Source organism: Benincasa hispida, chromosome 12 (genome assembly GCF_027475165.1).
Source record: "Benincasa hispida cultivar pf3 chromosome 12, pf3_genome.v1.1, whole genome shotgun sequence".
In the NCBI taxonomy this organism is placed as follows: Eukaryota; Viridiplantae; Streptophyta; class Magnoliopsida; order Cucurbitales; family Cucurbitaceae; genus Benincasa; species Benincasa hispida.
The window spans coordinates 17,885,520-17,906,864 of record NC_143489.1 but is presented as its reverse complement, the minus strand read 5'-3'; the positions used below and the strand labels follow the sequence as shown (position 1 = coordinate 17,906,864).

The window sequence follows — 21,345 nt, the reverse complement described above, 5'->3', positions numbered from 1 at the left end:
TCAATGGGTTGAGGATATGAGACGCATTCCTTATGCTTCCGTAGTAGGGAGCCTGATGTATACAATGTTATGTACTAAACCTGACATATGCTACGCAGTAGGGATAGTCAGTAGGTATCAGTCCAATCCTGGATATGATCATTGGACTGCCATTAAGAATATTCTCAAGTATCATAAGAGAACGATGAACTACATGTTCGTGTATGGTACTAAGGATTTGATCCTTACTGGATACACTGACTCTGATTTTCAAATCGATAAAGATGCAAGAAAATCTACATCAGGATCAGTGTTCATTCTGAATGCAGGAGCAGTAGTGTGGAGAAGTGTGAAGCAAAACTGTATTGCAGACTCCACAATGGAAGCTGAATACATAGTTGCATGTGAAGCAGCAAAAAAAGCAGTATGGTTGAGGAAATTCTTGACAGATTTGGAAATTATTCTAAATATGCATCTGCCTATCACCCTATATTGTGATAATAGTGGTGCAGTTGCAAATTCAAGAGAACAAAGAAGCCACAAGCACAGTAAGCATATTGAGCGCAAATACCATCTGATCCAGGAGATTGTACATCGTGGAGACGTTGTAGTAACCTAGATATCTTCTGAGCAAAACATTGTTAATCCGTTTACAAAGGCCCTCACGGCTAAAGTGTTTGAAGTTCACCTACAGAGTCTAGGTCTACGAAGTTTGTAAACTAGGATAATGGGAGAACTTTTGGGTATATGTCCTAGTTTATTGTATTCATATGTTTATTGTACTTATATGTTTCTCACTTAAATTCAACATTGCGATACTCCACTAGGAGTTTTAGTCCAAGCGGGAGTTTGTTGGATTTTTTGTCCTAAAACTCGTAGTTTGTAAATTGTTATTGAAATTATAATCTTGAATCCAATAAACTAAGGTCTTGAAGATATTTAATATAGTTTGAACTTTATGTAGTGACATAAATGTTGATCAAGTTCAAATATATTGCCAAAATGGTCTATGGTATATGAATAAGGTTGGGCGTCTTATTCTGGGGACACTATGGATATGGCCCATTTTGTAGTTAGTACAAACGATGTGATCCTAAATCGTTCATGTGGAGACATGAAAGTGGGGACATCCTATGTAAAGAGTTTACATAAGACTGAACCATGAAATAGTCACTTTTTACGTTCTAAACGTCGTTTTATGTATAAAACTGACTATTTCGTTAATTGCTGACCTAGGTAACTTAATCTTAATCCTGAGCTAACTATGAACTCCTGTTCACTCGGAATTATCCTTAGATTTGCATAGGTGAGGGCAGCTCATTATCGTTGGCCCAATAAACCTCCCATTTTAGGGGTAAGATCAGGTGGATAGCTGGGAACATAGGGTGCAAGACAAAATTCACTCCTACCTGTTATAGGGATAGTAGATAGGTTGTTCCCTTTAGTACTGAATCCAGGTTTTGAACAAGGGCCCCACCTTCTCCTTGGCTCGAGAGGAGTTCGGTTTATAGGTTGGACCTTTAACCAATTGTTCATTAGAGGATCAGTGGAACTTAAGGAACAAGATGTAGTCTTGGGGGTAAAACAGTTTTTATGACCTAGCCGAGATTACGAACAACCTGTGAAGGATTAGTTTACTGATCATAGTTATATCATATGCACACAAATATATCTATAGTGAGGGGAGTGCAACTACGGGACTATAGAGGAATGACCCGTGAGTTAACGAATGTTGATTAGCTCCGTCTAAAGAGTTTAGTTAGCTAATCTCGGATCGTTGGAGCCCATGATCTATAGGTTCATTAGGTTCCCATACTAGCTCATATGGAATAAACTTAGAACAGTATGATAGAATAATTCGAATTGTTCGAATTAGGTGAAGAGAGAGAAACCGACAAGTATATGTGATATAATGGTCGATTTTTCAGTTTAAAGATACAGCTTTAATATTTAAATATGATTTAAATATCAAGAATATGAATACATTCATATTCGGAAGCCCGAAAATAATGGAAATGGTCAAAGATGTAAAAAGTCAAAGAGTTGACTTTTGACTTTGAAAAGTCAAACTTTGACCAACCTTATATTCAAATGTGATTTGAATTTCGAGAAAACGAATACGGATTCATGCTAGAGAGGTCCAAATTAGTCAACACGAAAAAAATCATAAAAAGTCAAAATGTTGACTTTTCGGTCAAAGTTTGACTTTGACAAAATGACTATTTTACCTTTTGACTAAAGCTGGTGGGAAAATCCAAACTTTTGTTGGATAATTCCACTAACAAGATAGTGGGCAAGGTGTTGGCTTATAGTAGAGACATTAAACCCACTTAGATAGTAGATTCTAGGTGTTGGGTTTTTATGAATTAGTTTCATGCAATTGTTGCATGACTTTTTTCTATAAATTTGGACTTTCAAATTGGATGAAAAAATTTTGCTATTTTTGCCAAAATTGTTTTCTAAATTTGGGCTGGAAAAATCACTATTTTTTTTAAGTGAAATTCAAGACCCAAACCCAACCCAAAATTTCATTTCTTTTTCCATCTCTTTCTTTCTCTCGAGTTCTTCATCCATCGGGTCCCATAACCCGATTTTGAGTCCAGAGGATAGTAGGTCAGCTCTAGTGGTGGTCCAGAAGAGTTCGAGTCGAGATTCAGCGAGGAAAAGCGTTTTTCAAGAGCTACAAAGTTTTTATTCTATCCCTATTAATTTATTGTTTTCCCTTCATTTGCATGCCAATTTCCTTTTAATTAGATCCATAGAGTGTAATTAGATCCTTATTCCGCTGCGTATATCTCGTTTTTCATCAATTATATGTTCGTATGTTGATGATATGCTCATCTTTGGAATAAACATAAAGATGATACATAATACCAAATTGTTATTGTCTTCCTATTTCGAAATGAAAGATTTAGGGGAAGCTGACGTAATACTTTGTGTGAAGATAAGAAAAACTGAAAAATGGTTTTTCTCTATGTCAATCACACTACATTGAAAAATTACTAAAGAAGTTTGAATATTTTGATGATCCTCCTATAAGAACTCCTCATGATGCTAGTATAAGTCTTAAGAAAAATAAAGATAATTATGTATCTTAGTATCAATATGCAAAGATTATAGGTAGTGTTATTTTTTTTTTTATGAACTATACTAGACCTGATATTGCATATGTTGTGAGTAGATTGAGTAGATATACACATAATTCTGATAAAGATCATTGGAGCACTCTTTGTCGTTTGTTAAGATATCTTAAGGGAACCATGAACTACTGTTTTCATTTTAATAAATTTCCTACTGTATTAAAAGATTATTGTGATGCAAACTGGGTATCTGATAATGACGAGGCCAATTCTACAAGTAGATATGTATTCTTACTTCGAGGAAGTGCAATATCATGGAAGTATGCAAAACAAACTTGCATAGCTATATCCATTATGGAATCTGAATTTATTGCTCTAGAACTAGCAAGACGAGGGGCTGAATGGATTAGAAGCCTATTAGGGGATGCACCATTGTGGGGGGCATCAACACCAGTCTCTGTGCACTGTGATTCACAAGCTGGCATAGGTCTTGCCAAGAATAGCGTATATAATGAAAAAAGGAGACATATATGTCTTAGACATGGAGCTGTGAAAAAATTGTTAAAGGAAGGAATTATTTCCTTGGAATTTGTGAGGTTTAAGAAAATTTTGGCTGGTCCTTTGACTAAAGGCCTAGCAAGGAAAATAATTTTAGAATCATAAGTAAACATGGGGCTTAAACTCTTATATGATTCTATAGTCCTTTGTCTAGGTGGTTTATTGTGATAGACTTGATGATCTATAGCCCTTTGTTTGGGTGGTTTGTTGCTGCAGAGTTGATGATCCATAGTCCGTTATGTGAGTGGTCCTAGGATGGACTTGATATATAATAATAACATCTTTTAATGATCCATAGCTCTTTCTTTGAGTGGTCCTGATGTGGACTTGATGGATAATGATGAAATCTTCATAGCTTAGTGTTGGAGTGGTTTGTCTTTGACAGATTTGATGAAGTTGGTCCTGACACGGACTAAATGACTAAGTCATCATAGCTTATTTTGAGTAGTTTTTCTCTAACAAACTTGATGAAGCATTTAAGGTGATAGTGAAGGTGTGACCACCTTCTATGAAAGAGTTTAAAGGTCTCTCTCTAAAACTTTCACGGTGATCTGAGATTTTTGTGTATGGTCATAATAAGCACACTTTATATTGTAGAATCGAGTGAAGGACTAAGAGTAAAACGTGTTGTGTGGGTCTCAACCAATATTATTGAAAGTTCAAGAGGTAATTCGCTCTCTCTAATAAGGTTGTTGCCCTACTTCACTATACATCAATTCAAATCATTAGACATTGATGTTTAATTTTGATCTCCGTTATTTCCTCAAAATAGTTTTTTCAAATAATCTTTTATATTGTTTACTTAACTTTTCTGTAACAATCATTTGGGGGGAATATTAGAAATGACTTTTAAACTTAGGCCCATAGGAAAAGTTAAAGGAGTGAAAAGTTTTATCCGACATGGATAGATTTAGAATTTCCTAGGGGTATAAATACCAAGGCACTCTGGATGAGAATCCAAAGGGTGTTGTTTGTGGAAGTATAACCTTTCACCACATGTGCAACTCGCTTTTTTTTTTATTATTATTATTAAATATTTTTATTAGTATTTTGTTGACCGTTCATTCATGTTTTTTTATCATTCGTTTGTGATCCTTTGTTTCAAACCGTTTGTGTCTTCTTTCCACTGCTATTTAACACAGATCAAACTTGAGAGAGGAGGCACAACAACTCAATTTCCTTCTTCTACTTTCTACTAGATTCTTCTTCAGTTTTGAGCATTCTTCTCATCGGTTCTAATTCATTTTCCGACGAGTGCACATCTGAATTTGGAAACTGTGTTAGCTTTGGGAAGCACCCGACATAGCGATTAACACATAGGTTGTGTCGTAATTATTCTCAAGAATATTTTTAAAAATTTTAAAAAATTAAAAGTATCTTTTACACAAATTATAAAGTTGGAAGGCATTTTTTATAATTTAATCATAAAATAAACACCCTTGTATTTCTTTTAAAATATTTTACTTATAATGTAACATGCGTCTACGTAACGAAGTCTATCTTCCTCAAATCTAAAAAAGTTCAAACAATTAATAATTAAAACAGTAGATTTTCTCACTTTTTTTAAAATTATAAATTAACTAGGAAATTAAATCATCCCATTGGACAAAAAAGTGAATTTCCATTTTCTTTTTCAACGGGGCAAAAAAAAAAAGAAAAAAGCCTAGAAGATCCACATCCCGTCGAAGTTTCCTCGAAATCATAAATCAATGGACCCCATATCAAAATTACGCTTTTACCCTTCAAACCCTTTCCTCTCCCTTTCGTCGAATCTCCTCAGAAACCCCCATTTTCAGATCCTTTATAAACTATCTTTCTTCACTCCCAATTTTCCACTCAAATTCTTAATCCAATCTTCTTCTTTCTTCTAATTCTTCATCGAACTTCATCACCCATTAATGAATTCAATGGATGACGCTTCCACTCTTGATCTGATCAGGCAACATCTTCTCAACGATTTCAACTCCATTGAAGCTTTTGCTTCAAATCTCAACCTCGAAAACAATAATGGAACAGAATCTCAAATCTCCGCCGCCCCTTCAAAGGTTGGTCCACGGCGGCCGTCGCTCAACGTAGCGATTCCACCTAAGAGCTACTCTGTCGAATCGGCTTCCGGGACGGCGATTGAGCCTAAATCCGATGTGGGTATGAACCGGCATTACAGAGGGGTGCGCCGACGGCCGTGGGGGAAGTTCGCAGCGGAGATTCGTGACCCCAATAAGCGTGGGGCTCGTGTTTGGCTTGGAACTTATGATACTGCCATTGAAGCTGCGAAAGCTTATGACAGAGCTGCTTTCAAGATGAGGGGAAGTAAAGCGATTTTGAATTTTCCTCTTGAGGCTGGGAAGGAGGTAGAGGAGCCGCTGTCGACGGTGGAGATTGGCCGGAAAAGGAGGAGGGAAAGTGATATTATGGAAATAGACAACAAGGCGGTGAAGAAAGAGGAGTCCTCGGAAACACAGGAGTCATTGGCAACAGAGGAGATCGGAGTTCCGGCGACCATTTGTCCGTTAACGCCGTCTTGTTGGGCGACGGTATGGGATAATGATGTGAAGGGGATTTTCAGCGTGCCGCCGTTGTCGCCGTTATCGCCTTATCCGTTAATGGGATATCCTCAATGCACAGTCATATAAAATATAAATTTGTGAAAAATGAAAAATCGATGAATTTCGTAAAAAAAAAGAAAAAAAAATTCAAATCGGTAAACTTTGTGATGGTGAAGATGAGCCTTATCCAAGTTGACGAGAAGAATTTAAAATTAAAAAAAAGAAAAGAAAAGAAAAGAAAAAGAGCAATATATTTTGAAGGGGTTTGAAGTTTGGGAATTAATATGATTTGTTTGTTCATTTATTGAAATGTAAAATTTTGAATTTTCTTTATGGAAACCATCAAACATCATGGAGATGTGTTGAAAGGTCAAATGGTTATTATGAAAATTAGGTAATGAACTTATTTGGTCTATGACTTTGCTTAAGTTTATGCTATGATTTTGGTTGTTGCTTGGATTATCTTATAAGAATGTAACTAAATTGGTTAATAATGTTGTATTTAAAAATGATATAGAGTAATGAGTGGAACGATAATGTCTTTAGAAATAAAAAAATGCATTATATTTGAAATGCAAACAAAGTCTCACATCGACTAGAGAATGAAATGATCATAATTATACAAGTAAGAATAAGTGAGACCATTTGAGACCGTTAGGAACATTCTTGTAGCACATTCAAATGTATATAGAGAGTGAAGAATGCAAGTTCATAATTTTTACAATAAGGTATATTTTGATCAGAGTGATTAATTATGAAGTTTTTTTCCCCATTTTTTTCATATAGAATGTTAATTGAATAGCGTTAAATTTAATATGCGAGTATGACTTTTGATTAATCAAGGTAGTTAATTTCTATCTTACGTACAAGTGCAAAGAAGTATATACAACATATTTATTGGACTGCCTTGAATTTGTTAGATGAGTGCACTATATAAATTCTCTAACCCTAGAGTCGTCATTTGTTATGTATTTTGTAATCATTCTCTCCAATAAAATTGTTCTTCTTTTGTCCCATGAACGTAGTTAACAAACTGTTAGCAAACCATGGAAATATGTGTCGATTATCTATTCTTTTTATGTTTTCTGCATTATTTAATTGTCGATTTCGTAACACTATCTATGTGATGTATGACATATTTGGATTAATTTTCTAAATACTTTTAAATACTTTTTTTTCAGAAAAAAATACTTTTAATCAATTCAATCAAACTTGTATTATCTCGATCACTGCATTACTAATTTAGACATTAACCGGATAATTAAAAGCATAAGCTTAAGATAGATACTTACGTTAGGGCAGGATTGGTCAAATTGTCATGGTAAGAAGTAAAAAGTCTTAAATTGGATGTACGTGAACGTAAGTATGTAGGCGGCTTTCTCTAATCAAAGCTTATTACGTAAATTATCTTGGAAAATATTTAATTTGTTTATAAAATTACATTTTTAGCCCCCTTGGTTTTGACAATATAATAGTTACATTTACTAATTGAATTTTTAAAATATACTTTTTTAATTTTTTGAGTTTATAATAACTGAGATTTAATTAAACTATATGCCATAAATTAAAATGTGTATGATAAATCTATGTAGGGCTCGATCTCCTCTTCAATTTTAAAAATTTTCTTTTTATGTATAAAATATATGTTGCTTGTCGTCAATCCCAAATCTGAAGCATTGTGTCATAGAAATCGATCTAGCACGTACAGGGAGAAGAGCCTAACTACCCGTCTATCCACTTTTGCAAGTCCCTTGGAGAGCTATCACATTTATACCATCTTCCCAACCTTTCAACAACTCTCAAGTGTGAACATGCTTTAATTTGGGTCATGGATCTAGGTAGTATGGATCAATCCCAACATAAAATTGTGTGTGTATATATATATATTGAAAAATATTCTTTTGCTTTCGTGGTTGTTTAGCAGTATCCCTCCATTTAATCTTTGCAATATGGAGTTCAAATCTTCGTAAAAGTACGTTGTTGGTGTTAGATGATATGATACTAAATTTGCCTCTATCCATCAGTTTAAACCTTTGGATTAATCGATATTTTAATCTAGTATCAAAGCAGGTGGTCCAGTATGGCCTTGTATTCAAATCCTTGCAAACATTATTTCCTCCCAACTAATTAATATTGATTTCTCAATGATACTCAATTTCTCTCTAGAGCAGAAATGATACTCAATTTTATAACTTTCAAGAACAGATTATTTTATATATAATCAACGTAACTTTAAATCTTCTTTTTAAAAAAATATAAATTCATCCTTAAAACATCTGCAATATAAAATAAAAAAAATCAATTAGGTTTTGTACCTTCCAAAAAAAATTGAAACAATAATAATTTTTATTAGTTTTTTTTTAAAAAAATATTATTGTTCGACAAAAAATTTATGGATCCACCACTAGACAACATGAATTAATACAACGACCATGATGGACCCTACATGAAAATACTAGGTTAGTAGAGCATTGTATAGATACCCATAGTTTAGGGTTTGTTGCAAGTTGAGAGAGTTGCTTTGTGTCTTGTTGTTTGTCAACTTAACTTCTAAAACCAAAACCCTCACAACTTGCATGACATAGACATTGTCCCCAACAATAATATCCTTTTCATTTCTCTTACCTTTTTCTTCTTCTTTTGGTCCACTCCATACCCTACCTTTTCCCCCCCTTACTAATTCAATTTCACAATCTCTCTCTTTGATGGAAGTATATCCAAACCATCCTTTCTAATACCTAACTTTTTTGTGTATCATATTTCTATGATCAACCTATCCACTCTAGTGCTACTTTATAAACTTCCAATTTTATTATTACATTAATCATTTTCGGTTTTCATGCATTTGTGTCTCTTCCGTTCTTAAACAACAGAGTTTTATAAAGTTTAAGAATGTTGAATAATTCGGTCTCTGGCATATTCAAACAACTTTTTTTTTCTTCAAAATTAATGAATTCATTAGACATAAATTAGAAGTTTAATTTGTGTCTAATAGAACAGTAGAGTTGGTGAAGTTTGTAAAAAATTGAATAGTTTGAAGACTTACTGGACATAAAATAAAGTTCATAGACTAATTAGATCTAATATTTAAAATTTATGAACTTATTAAATATAACATTGAAAGTTCGAAGATGTGTTTGACACTTTCTAAGATTAAGAATCTACTTGATACAAATTTAAATGTTCAAAAACTAAATTTTGTAATTATGAGAAGTCGAAGAATCGAAATTTTAGTACATATTTCTATCCGTTGAGTTATGTTGGTACTAGACCACCAAAATTGGATTAAATTAGTGCTCTTTTTCGTTTTTCTATTAAAACAATATTTTAAAATCTAACCCAAGTTCATATTTTTCAACTTCACCAATATGACAGGTTAGATATTTTCATCATTAAAACAAAATGTCATATTCTTAAATAGTGGTGGAAATTTATTTACTTTACAGCCAAGGACAGGAATGTCTAGGTGAGTTTTAATTTAATTTTATTTTTTTAAAACTACTATTAAAGTAGAGAACAAAATTGAGCTTAATACAAAATAAAAATATCTTGGACACTCTTTGAATATATTTTCCTCCAAATTATTCAATAGGGGTCTTAATGGGATATATTTTGGATAACATTAAGTGAAATTTATTATAAGATGGGACTAGATTGACTTTTTCTTAGGAGACATAGGCCCCATAGAAAGTAAATACCCCATCAAATCAAATCCAATTGTTAGACCTCTGCAAAATGATGAAATGTAATGAAGGTAAAGACAACTATTAAGATTATATTAACTCCAATAAAAATGTAGATATTTCGTTTTGTGAAAATATTAATAGAAACATCAATAAATATTGATCTCGTTTGATATTTATGAGAAAGATTATAAGTATAAGAAGTTCATAAAATATATTTCAATTCACTAACAAATAAAGATCTTATCATGCTAAAAGATTCAAATCTAGTTCTATCTCTAGAAATTGGACCAATATTTTCCTTATTGATTGGGTGATTTAGTGGTTAAATATTTTGTTCATAATAAATATATTCAAATCAACGTTAGTGATATTTTTGTCATACTTTTTCGATAATTTTTTCGTAATATAATAGAAATATCGATTCATCTTTGATATAATATTGAAAATCATCATTAAAATGAGAGAAGTCAAAAAGGATGATGGAGATATTAAGATGAAAGAGATAAGGTTGAAGTGGTATTTTTGTCTAATTACACACCAAGTTTTGGGGTGGAAGACGTGTGCTGCTGCTTGTAAATGCAGTGGATATTTGATATTAAATAATATGAGCAACTTGGCTTGTTATTAATGGAAGGTGAGTCCCACGTTTTGGACAACTTTTGTCTTGCAGTGATTTCCCAATCTTTTAAAAACAATATATTTACAAATCACACTGTTTGGAAGTTTGTATTTTGGTGATATGAGTAAACTAGCTAGAAGCTATATGAGTTCTTTTTAAGAAAAATATATATACTTCGGGAGTTGTATCATTTGAAATTTGAAATTTTTTTGTTCTGTCTAGATTTTAGCATCAACAATATATATCAATAGAAGTTACTTGTCATTCAAAATTAAACAAGTGATTTTAAACTTTTAGGAACTATTTGGGATACTGAGATGATATAAGATGTAAGAAGTTTTGATGTCTGGGGAGTTTTGATCGAGTATGAGTGAATATGTTCAAGCATTGAGATGATATACAATACACGGAAAGAAAATGACGGTGAGATACAAAACACGTTCCGAAAATGGGTCCACAAACAATTAAAGTCGGTGAGATGGGATAATAGGCCTCCAAACACTGAGCTGATATAGGATGTAGGGATATAGTCTTAATGTGTCTTTTGTTGAACTATATTCGAGAATAAAGCCTTGAGTACTTGAACATATCACGTCATGGTCTATGTAATTTCTATTCTATAACATGTTCCAAACTTTATGTAAGATGATCGGTTGAGAAATGATCCATACATTATCACGTAACTTCATTAGATTTGTATTTCTAGATTAGTTAGGCTTGCCTCTTCACCACCTAATTTTATGACCTCAACATGAGTCAGCCTAGCTACCACCTTGTTCTATGATCTCATGACCTAAAAACAAGTGGATTAAATCAAAATATTTCATTATCTATCTCACAAATTAATTTTTTAGGCCTTAGCTCATCAACTTTATTTGAGTAGATTGAGATACTCATCACCTCAACTCTTCGTGTAAGCTATCACTTGAAAAAAATTATTGAATACGACAAATCCAATGTAACAACCTCATGATGATTGATGGATGAAAAAAAAAAATTGAAAATCAATCTTACATCTAATAATTACTTTATAAAATTTGAAATATTTCTTCATAATTTCTCTTTCATCTATTTAATAATGAAAGATCCTTTCATGACCACGTTTTCAAATAATTTCTCATGTGACTTGATCTACTATAGGAGACTCAATGGAAGTCACAATATTTCATTATTGAGGACAACCCTCAATGGAAGCCACACCTCTTGGCTCAACTCTCACCATCTCATTGCTTCACTTTCTATACTACTTTTCCACCATTTCAAAAAAGGGTCACAAAAATCAAATATACAAACTCGAGAGTCATCAAATAATTTTTTTTTTTTTTTTTTTTTTTGAAACATAGACTTAATAATAACTTTATTGAATAATTTGTAGTTTTTTTAAATTAAGCATGTTTTCTCTCCATTTCTTATAATGATTTACATTTTTTTTAAGTACAGTAGTTGAATACTTAACTAAATTCCAAAAATAAAAATAATTTTTTAAAAATTACTTTTTATAGTTCTCAAAATTTGTTTTGTTTTTTAATTATTTGTAAAAAATAGATAACAAAAGAATAAATTTGAAAGTGAAAATAGTGGCTACATATTTAATTTTTTTTAAAAAAATAACAAAATGATTATCAAATATAACCTAAACTTTTAATTTCATATTTTTAATAGGTATCACAAATTTCAATTTCATGTCCCTATTCAAGTTAAAAGGAGTAAATAAATACTAAATTAAAATGTAAAACTTTATTGGACTCAAGCTAATGATTTTATTAAATACAATCCTCAAATACTAAACTTAATACTTTAACTCATAAACATATTCACCCATTCTATATTTTAACATTTTTATATTTTTATCGACAAAATTCTTATCAATAAAAAAATTTCAAAAAAATTTATATTTTATAGCAAAAATTCTAAAAGTTCTTTGTATTTTTTGAATTTTTTCTATAAAATATAAATATTTTTTATTTAAAAAAAGGCCCCTTTTTAATAAAAAATGTGAGAATATAGATTTTTTTTAATGTCTGTGTCAACTTATACACAACTCAACTAATCTTAGGAGACGATCTGTATAACTCTACAGTATTTTCGTATCAAAGAAACTCGTAAGATAATAAATCTTGAATCTAGAACTTCTCTTTTGTCAACATCATGCTCCCTGTTTACCATTATATCAACTCAGGATGGTTGAGAATATAGAGATTTAAACTTTCAACTTCAATGAAAAGAATCCTACCTCGTATATTAATTATAATCAAAACAAACTTAATTCAAGAAACATATAATATGTGTTAGTCACCAAGAGATCCATTACGTCTCCTACCATTGTAGTAACAAAAATCGTACTATATTTAAACATCTCTATGATAGCTAACCAAAATACAAAAACGTGTTCCAAATTCCAAATTTACCCTTTTTTAATGTGAACTAATGGGATTCCGTGTAAACGTGTCCATAGACCCCATTGTAATTTCCATTTCCCTCCACTATAAATCCTTCCCAAACCCTTCCCCAATTTTTCAATCTCACAAAAAAGGAAAAAATGGAACTACCAGAAGAAGAAGAAGACGATTTCTCGCCATTAAAGCTCATTCAACAACATCTTCTCCAAGACTCTGATTCCTTCTTCACATTCCTGGATTTCGAAATCCACTCACCGCCGCCGATCAAACTCGAATTCGAAGGTTTCGAGTACTTGAAACCGTCGGAAGAGGAAGAGCCTCCGATTCAGAGTCCGAAGAGCCAGCCGGAACAACAGTCGCCGCGATCGACTACAAGTTCCGACGGCGGGAGGCGTTACAGAGGGGTTCGGCGGCGGCCCTGGGGGAAGTTCGCGGCGGAGATTCGAGATCCGAGTAGGAAAGGGAGTAGGGTTTGGTTGGGGACTTTTGATTCGGATGTCGATGCGGCTAGGGCTTACGATTCTGCTGCTTTTAAGATAAGAGGAAGAAAGGCTAAGTTAAATTTTCCTTTGGATGCCGGAAAGTCTGACCCGCCGCCGGGGAATGGCCGGAGGAAGAGACGAGAGATTACAGTTAATTGAAGAAGGTGAAAAAAATATATAAATATCGTTGAGAATTTCAAAATTTAATCACTAGGAAAAAAGAGTAACACTAAATCTTTGGCCAATGTTCATGTGGGCTAACAGCCTTATTTTTAATATGAGTATGCATTTGTATAAAAATGGTATGTTAAATTACAATTTTTTTTTGTTTGATTTAATTTTAATTTTAAATTTTTCAAGTGGATATCTAAGCTAATTGCAAGGTTAATATTTTTAGGATAATAACAACTGTATGGTATTATTTTAAAAAAATTACAAATATAATAAATTTTATTAGTTATTGCTAATAGACTCTTACCAATAATATAATATAATTTATTATTGTTAGATTTTTAAATTTTGTTATATTTATAATTTTTTCTTTTTTTTTTACATTATGCTAATATTTTTTAATTTGATTATATATTTGCAACTGTAATATCCATTAATTATCGATTTTAATATCAAAAGTTTGATTCAGATATTTGAAACAAATACTCCACATGGTTGAACGAGAAAGAAATAGAGGTCTCTAATCCCTTACCCATTTTTTTTTCCTTTTTAAAAGCCTTACCCATTGACTAAAAATACCAAGGAAAAACAAAAGTCTAAATTTGGTCCCCCTTGTTTTATTCACCCAAAAATTCAGTCATTCATCTCTATTTTTACATTGCAATTTAACACTAAAACAAATCATTCATGCAAAAAGTAAAATTAAAAAAAAAATGATCAATTTTTATACTTTTAATTTTATCAAAATATATCTCAAACGAAATAAATGTTCTAATTTTACCCACAAACTTTAAATGTGTTACTATTTTAACCTTCGAATATTTTTTCAGGTAAAACATCACTAAAAAGAATATTCTCATATATTTTCAATAAATTATAAAACATATGTGTGATGCAAAATTAATAAAATTTTAAAGAAAAACGTCATTGGAGTTGGCCTAAAAAATGTCAATACAATTAAATTCGAGTTGAATTTTGTAAATTTTGACAAAGTCATTCTATGATTCATTTGTATATTAATAAAATGAGTTCAAATTTTAAATCTGAGGAACAGAACAGGAAAAAGAAAAACAAACCAAAAAAAAAAAAAAAAACAAATTTATCGACATGAAATTCAATTAGATCTCCATAATTCTATTTGTAACTTTGCATTTTTCTGGTTTGTTTAAATTACACTGAAATTTTTCAAAATCATATATTTGAGTAATTTAGGTTTAAAATAAATTAGCGACGAACACGAGTGAAATTAGCCTGTCGAAATAGGCTTTAGTTGTGATATCCCCAACGATAACGATATTTGAAATGTCCATAATGACATTTGTAATATCATTTATTATCTGAAGAGGGAATTTGAAACTCACCACAACCAAAGGTATTAATGAGGAGCATTATTAGATAATTATTATATTTGAGTTTAATATTTGTTTAAATGTTAATTTGAATTAATTAGCATTTTATAATTAATTAGTTAGAGATGGATTTTCCTTAGTTGGTTATGGATTTAGTCTAATACCTCTCACTTGCTACATCAATTGCTGGCAATAATATTTCATCGGAAATTTGAATTACATGCCTGAAGCCTATCGTTTTTGTCAAAGCATTGCATTCACCATTGGCATGGAGCTTGACCCATTGATAACTTGTAGAAATACAAGTTATTGTTTTCTCAAAATTGAAATAATTAGGATTATTAATTATGTAAACACACTCTTGTTAAAGGAAAACGTATGAAATTTTATATATGTGATAAACTCATACAAAAGTATCATCATAAGTGAAAAATTACTTCATTAACATACTTTAATGCAGGAATCAGAAAAATTTACTAAGTGTTGCGGATAATGCCAATGCAAGAGGTATTCGTCCAAACTACTCGACGCATGGAAGATACGTTTGGTTTGTGCAATCTACGTCAAATCATCAGCTTCTAGGCATGGGCATCTGACTGACGGCGTTTGATTGAAGCAGAATGACAGATGACTGTCTCAGTGTATGGAATTTAATGCAATCACATCACAAAGTGACTAAATGATTACCTATATAAAGGGAAGGTACCTGCAAGAGAAAGAGTTAGACAGTTAGACAGTAGACAGTTAGCAAGTAGTTAGTCATTCTTCACCTCTATCATCCAAAGAATAAGAGGGATGAACACCATTTTCCATCGTTGATAACGAGGTGCTGCCAGAGAGAAGCTTGAGAGAGACATTTCCTTCAACTCTTCAACCAAGTTGGCCACAATAAGCATTAAAAACAAGCCAAAGAAGATAAGAGATTGAACTTTGCGATTTGACTACTTCCTTTTTCTTGGCACTCTCATTTACCATTCCACTTGATTGAACTAAGATTGTTTGTATCATAATTCAATCTCATTTTCGACTATTCTTCACATCTTCATCTATTTATTTTCTAAGTTATTTGTGCTTGTGAACTTTCTGACTTGATGAATGCATAAAGCTTATGCTTGAATTCATCTGATCAGTTGATTGAAGTGAAAAAGCAGTTAAGTCACTCAAGAGAGTGGTTAATTGTTGAATACATCAAACTAGGGCGTGAAGTGATTTTAAAGAGAAAATTTTTCAAGTCTTTTGTCTGATTTTTGTAACTAACGCACGCACCCTAGAGATAGGATTAAGTGTCTCATTTGCATCGAGAGATGTTGAACATGAATTAAAAAACAGATTTCCAACGCATCACACATACACTTAGATTTTAGCAGACATCTGTACCATCTCCATATATATTGTCATTGTGCTCATATAGGCTTATTGTTCCCACTAGGAAATCAACGCATACCATCTACGCTTAAGTCATTCATCCACGAATCCTTTTTCCCTCTTTGAACTTTTGTATCCTTACATGCCAACATTTAGTGTAAATATACAACGCCTATCAAATAATTAGGAAACCTCTGTAAAGGTTTAAAGACCAACTCTGCGTTAGTATACTCTAGAGTTCCTGCGTTCAACCCTGGGCTTACCAGGACACTTAGGTTAGATTTATACTTGGGTTTATCTTAAGAAGACTTGTATGCACTAGCAAGATGCACACACACATAACTCTATCAACATTCAATGCATAGAGTTCTTGATCATCGTTCATCATCATTCATCATCATTCATCTACATCATTATAAACATGATCGAGAATTAAAGAGCGAACAAGTTTTTGGCACAGTTGTTGAGGATTCTAGCAACGTAGCTAACCAAAATTTGGATATTGTGTATTTTTGCAAAAACTTTCAGTCGAAGGTGTATCAAAAGTTATGCCTGGACTTGTAAATGTTTTATGAGCGGAGAGAACACTCCTGAACTTAGATACGATCACGAGATTGAAAGAACTTTCGGACAGAGAAATAAATCAAATTGACATCAAAGTTTAAGGGAACAACAAATGGCAAACGACCAGAATAATCAAAATTTGGCTCAACAGCTCGATAATGTTGCAATAAATCAAATCCTTATGGTGAACAACACGCGTCCAATGCGTGAATATGCATCACCAATGTTGTATGATTTTTTGCCTGGGATCATTTATCCAACGCTTGATGGGACCAGACTTGAAATGAAATTTGTCATGTTATAAAGGTTACAGACTGCAGGACAGTTTGGCAGAGCCTGCGGCGAAAACCCTCATGCTCACATAAAACACTTCCTGGAAACTTGTAATTCATTCGTGATTCTTGGAATCATGTCCAAAGCAATCAGATTATCCTTGTTTCCATATTTACTCTAAGATGACGCCAAACAATGGGCAAGCTCCTTGGAGCCAGGCGAAATAACAACATGGGACAAGTTAGTAGAGAAGTTCATGCAAAAATACTTCCCTCCCATAGTCAATGCAAGGAGGCGTCGGGAGATTATGAACTTTGAGCAAGGAGAATCTGAAACACTCAGTGACGCATGGGAGAGGTTCAAAAGATTAGTAAAAAATTGTCCTACGAATTGCCGCTAACTGTACTGATAAAGTCCTTCTTTGGAGGATTGAATAGACCATCCCAGATGGCAACAAACGCAGCCGCCGCAGGCGGCATTATGGAAAAATCTTATAATGAGGCCAAGGAAATTTGGGATAGGATTTCCAAACACAACATGGATTGGGTTGATGATGCTTATGACTCTAGAACAGACAATAGGAGGCGACAACAGAATGTGATCAATACCAACACATTAGCTACACTTTCAGCACAAGTGGCCGTAATGACAAACTTACTGAAAATTTTATCTATGAACAATGTAGCCCAAACATAGAGTGTGCAACAAATCGACGCATTTGGACAACCCATGATAAGTTGTATGGGTTGCGGAGAGCCGCAAATCTAGAACGATTGCCCTTAAAATCTGCAATCAGTCTGTTTCGTAAAGAATAATCCATTCTCCAATATATATAAGCCTGGATGGAAAAATAATCCAAATTTTTCTTGGGATGATCACCAACATGATCCACATCATTCTGAAACGCACCAGCAACATAGGCAAAGGCCACCGCCTGGATTCCAGCCCATGCAACAACAATCACAACATAAATCTTTTAACTAAGGTGGCAATGGGGGAGTTTGTTGGGGTTGATGCCCTAAATCTCGTGTTTCATTTACTTTTATTTTTATTTATTTTTTCTGCAAATTTAATAGGTTATTTACATATTCTTCCTCAGTATTGAAATTGGTTAGTTTGAGATGTTCAAATGTTGTGTATATATTTTACTGTAACTTTTCAAGATTTTACTATTATTTCATTTCTTTTTTTGTGATTTCTATATTTTTTTTATGTATATTGAGGTATATATTCTGTATACATTGTTCAATTTGTGTATTCTATTATTTTTTTTTATGTATACTAAGATATATACTAATTTTGTTGTTATATTTGTTTGTATACTGATATGTATATATGATATATGTATTATTTTAAAAATATGTTTGTATATATGATTTTTATATACTTCCTTTTATAGGAACTATTTCTATTCAAATTTTACATACTGAGGTATATATTGAATTTTTTGTTATATTTGTTTGTATACTAATATATATATAATTTTAAAAATTTGTTTGTATATATGATTTTTTATGTACTTCCTTTTATAGGAAATCCTATTGTTCAAATTTTATATACTGAGGTATATACTGATTGAAGGAACCAGTGAAAGTCCGCAGCGGAAGCGGAGATCGATCCCAAATTCCAATTTTTACAAAATAATCAATTTTACATAAACATACAGAAAAATATTATGCATTTAACTAAAATTACAACATGCTAATAGAAATTGAGAAAATGAGATTAGGAGAACTAACCCTTGAAGATCTAATCTTCTTCGTGTGATTCCTCTTCTCCATAATCGATTAACTGCAACATGCTCAAAACTCTAATTGGCCACTACCACGAAAGTTTCCTATGTATTCTCTAAGATGAGAATCCAAGGAGTTATATGGGCTCTTAGTTTTTTGAAGAGAGGGGGATTGAGAAGAGAATTGAGAAGGTGAGAGTTCTTTTTTGAAAAACCAAATTTTTGCAGAGATCGTTCTCTATATTCTCTACCTCTCAATTTTGTGAAGAAGAAAGCAACCAATAACCACTACCACCACTCACATAGTGAGCCGAGAGAAATTAGGGGAGGGAAGTTATTTATCTCCCATTAATTCAAATTAAATTATAACAAAATAAATTAATTTCAATTTATATATATATATATATATATAATAACTACCTTAATATATATATATATATAACTATAGATTATATGACATTAATTATATAATCTATGATTTAATATTGTATCACATATAATATAACCTATAGTTTTACTTCTTCCATCAATGGTATTTAATATAAATCCCCATTTATATTAAATATAATTATATGAATCCAATTCACGTAATCAATATTTGAATTATATTTCAAATATTCATTTCTTTTCAAATAAACTTTAGTATAATGTATCAAATACATTATAGTAATTATATCATATATAATTAAATTAAATTAATTATATCACATATAATTAATTCCTTAAATTAATTTGAATAATTCATAGTAATCTAAAACTGATTCTTATTTAATCCCTATTGAACTAAAGAGGGGATCTCATGGATCTATAACTTGAAGCTCTAATGGTACTTGAATAATTAATTAAACTCCTTTAATTAATTATTCAACATCCACTAATTGTCGGGCACTCCACTAAAGAACAACAACTGCACTCTTTGCACCTAGGCAATAATGCGATGACCCTTCATAAATTACTCGTAAGTACAACTAGGCCGAAATTACCGTTTTGCTCATGTAGTTACTTTTAACTCTTTAAGTATCATTGATCCCTCTAATGAACAATAAATCATAGTCCAACTATGACCAAACCCCTCTCGGGCCAGGAGAGGGGATGGCGTCACATTGTTCAAGCCCCAAAATCAACCCTTAAAGGAACAATTTATCTAATTTCTCCGACATTAAGGAAGGAGTGAATTTCATCTTATGTAGCTGTGTTCCCAACTCCCCAATTAGACGAATCTCCAAAATGGTGGGCTTGTTGAGTTGGCGATCTAACCACTTTCACCTATACAAATCAAAGGACCGCCTTTATAGGTAGGAGTTCACGACTCACTCAGGATTCAGGCCATGTCACCTATGGTCATCCTGGTGAAATGTAAGTCTCAATTATGAATGGTGTTATATAATGAGACTAGTCATTTCGTGGTCCGGACTTACAAACTCCTTTGTATAGAATACCTCCACTCACATTTCTCCACATGAATGATCGGGATCATATCATTTGTAGAACTTTACAACAATTGTAACGACTACAAAGCGGGTTGTACTCTTAATGTCACCAGAATAAGATATTAAGCCTTATCCATCTACTACAAACTATTTAGGTCATCACTTAAACATGATCCACTTGTATGTCTCTACATACATGTTTAAGTTACATATGATAATCTTGGATGTTAGTTTATTGGTTTGTGGGTTTAATGCTACTAAATGTCAAGTAAAACATCTCATATTTTATTAAAGAAATAAAATGTTTGTACAATACAATTAAAAATTATAGGACCCTCGAGATTTAGGGCATCAACCCCAACAATATTGATTTTGTTGTTATTTTTGTTTGTATACTTATATATATATATATGATTGACGAATTATTTTAAAAATTAGTTTTCAATTATGATTTTTTATGTTCTGCCTTGTATAGGAAATCTTACTATTCAAAATTTATATACTGAGGTATATATTGAATTTTATTGTTATAATTGTTGCTATACTGAGATATATCTATGATATAGAAGTTTTTTAAATAATCATTTTGCATTTATGATTTATTATGTACCACATTTTATAGCTACTCTTATTGTTCCAATTTTACGGTTGTTTCAACGAGAGAGATAATTACATTAATTATAAAGCAGCTAAAATAGATTTTCATCATCAAATGTCCTTTGACAGTTAGTAGTCGACAAGATAAATACTCTAGGCAGTCATGGTAACTTTGAGATATTTGCGCGTGTTCGATCAAAGGATTTTATGAAGAAGGATTTGAAACTTAGAGAAGATAATGACGTTAAATGATTGTTCTGCCTGATTTCCATTGGTGTTGAAAATTTTTGCTCATTGATTAATGTTTTTTCAAATAACCTATCAATAGTCTTGAATAATATATTTCCCAATGAAGCTATGAGTAATATTAATGATGATGAAGGTTGTTATTACGAAACAATTGATTTGTCAAAGATTTCCCCTAATTTCCAAGTTAAGATTTATGATATGTTTCCTTTCAAAGATGTGTTGTTGAATGTTATGCGAGCTATATGAAACTATTAAATCAAATAAGC

At 32.1% G+C, this 21,345-nt stretch overlaps 2 protein-coding genes across 2 annotated transcripts; both read left to right on the top strand.

Annotated features, from left to right (window-relative positions):
• The first annotated feature begins 5,180 nt into the window (after nt 1-5,180).
• On the top strand, nt 5,181-6,578 carry LOC120069430 (Integrase-type DNA-binding superfamily protein). Its single transcript, XM_039021178.2, has one exon. The coding sequence runs from the start codon at nt 5,516-5,518 to the stop codon at nt 6,248-6,250; it is 735 nt and encodes a 244-aa protein (XP_038877106.1). The 5' UTR covers nt 5,181-5,515; the 3' UTR covers nt 6,251-6,578.
• A 6,336-nt stretch (nt 6,579-12,914) lies between these two features.
• LOC120069431 (ethylene-responsive transcription factor) lies at nt 12,915-13,687 on the top strand. Its single transcript, XM_039021179.2, has one exon. The coding sequence runs from the start codon at nt 13,008-13,010 to the stop codon at nt 13,506-13,508; it is 501 nt and encodes a 166-aa protein (XP_038877107.1). The 5' UTR covers nt 12,915-13,007; the 3' UTR covers nt 13,509-13,687.
• Nucleotides 13,688-21,345: the final 7,658 nt, after the last annotated feature.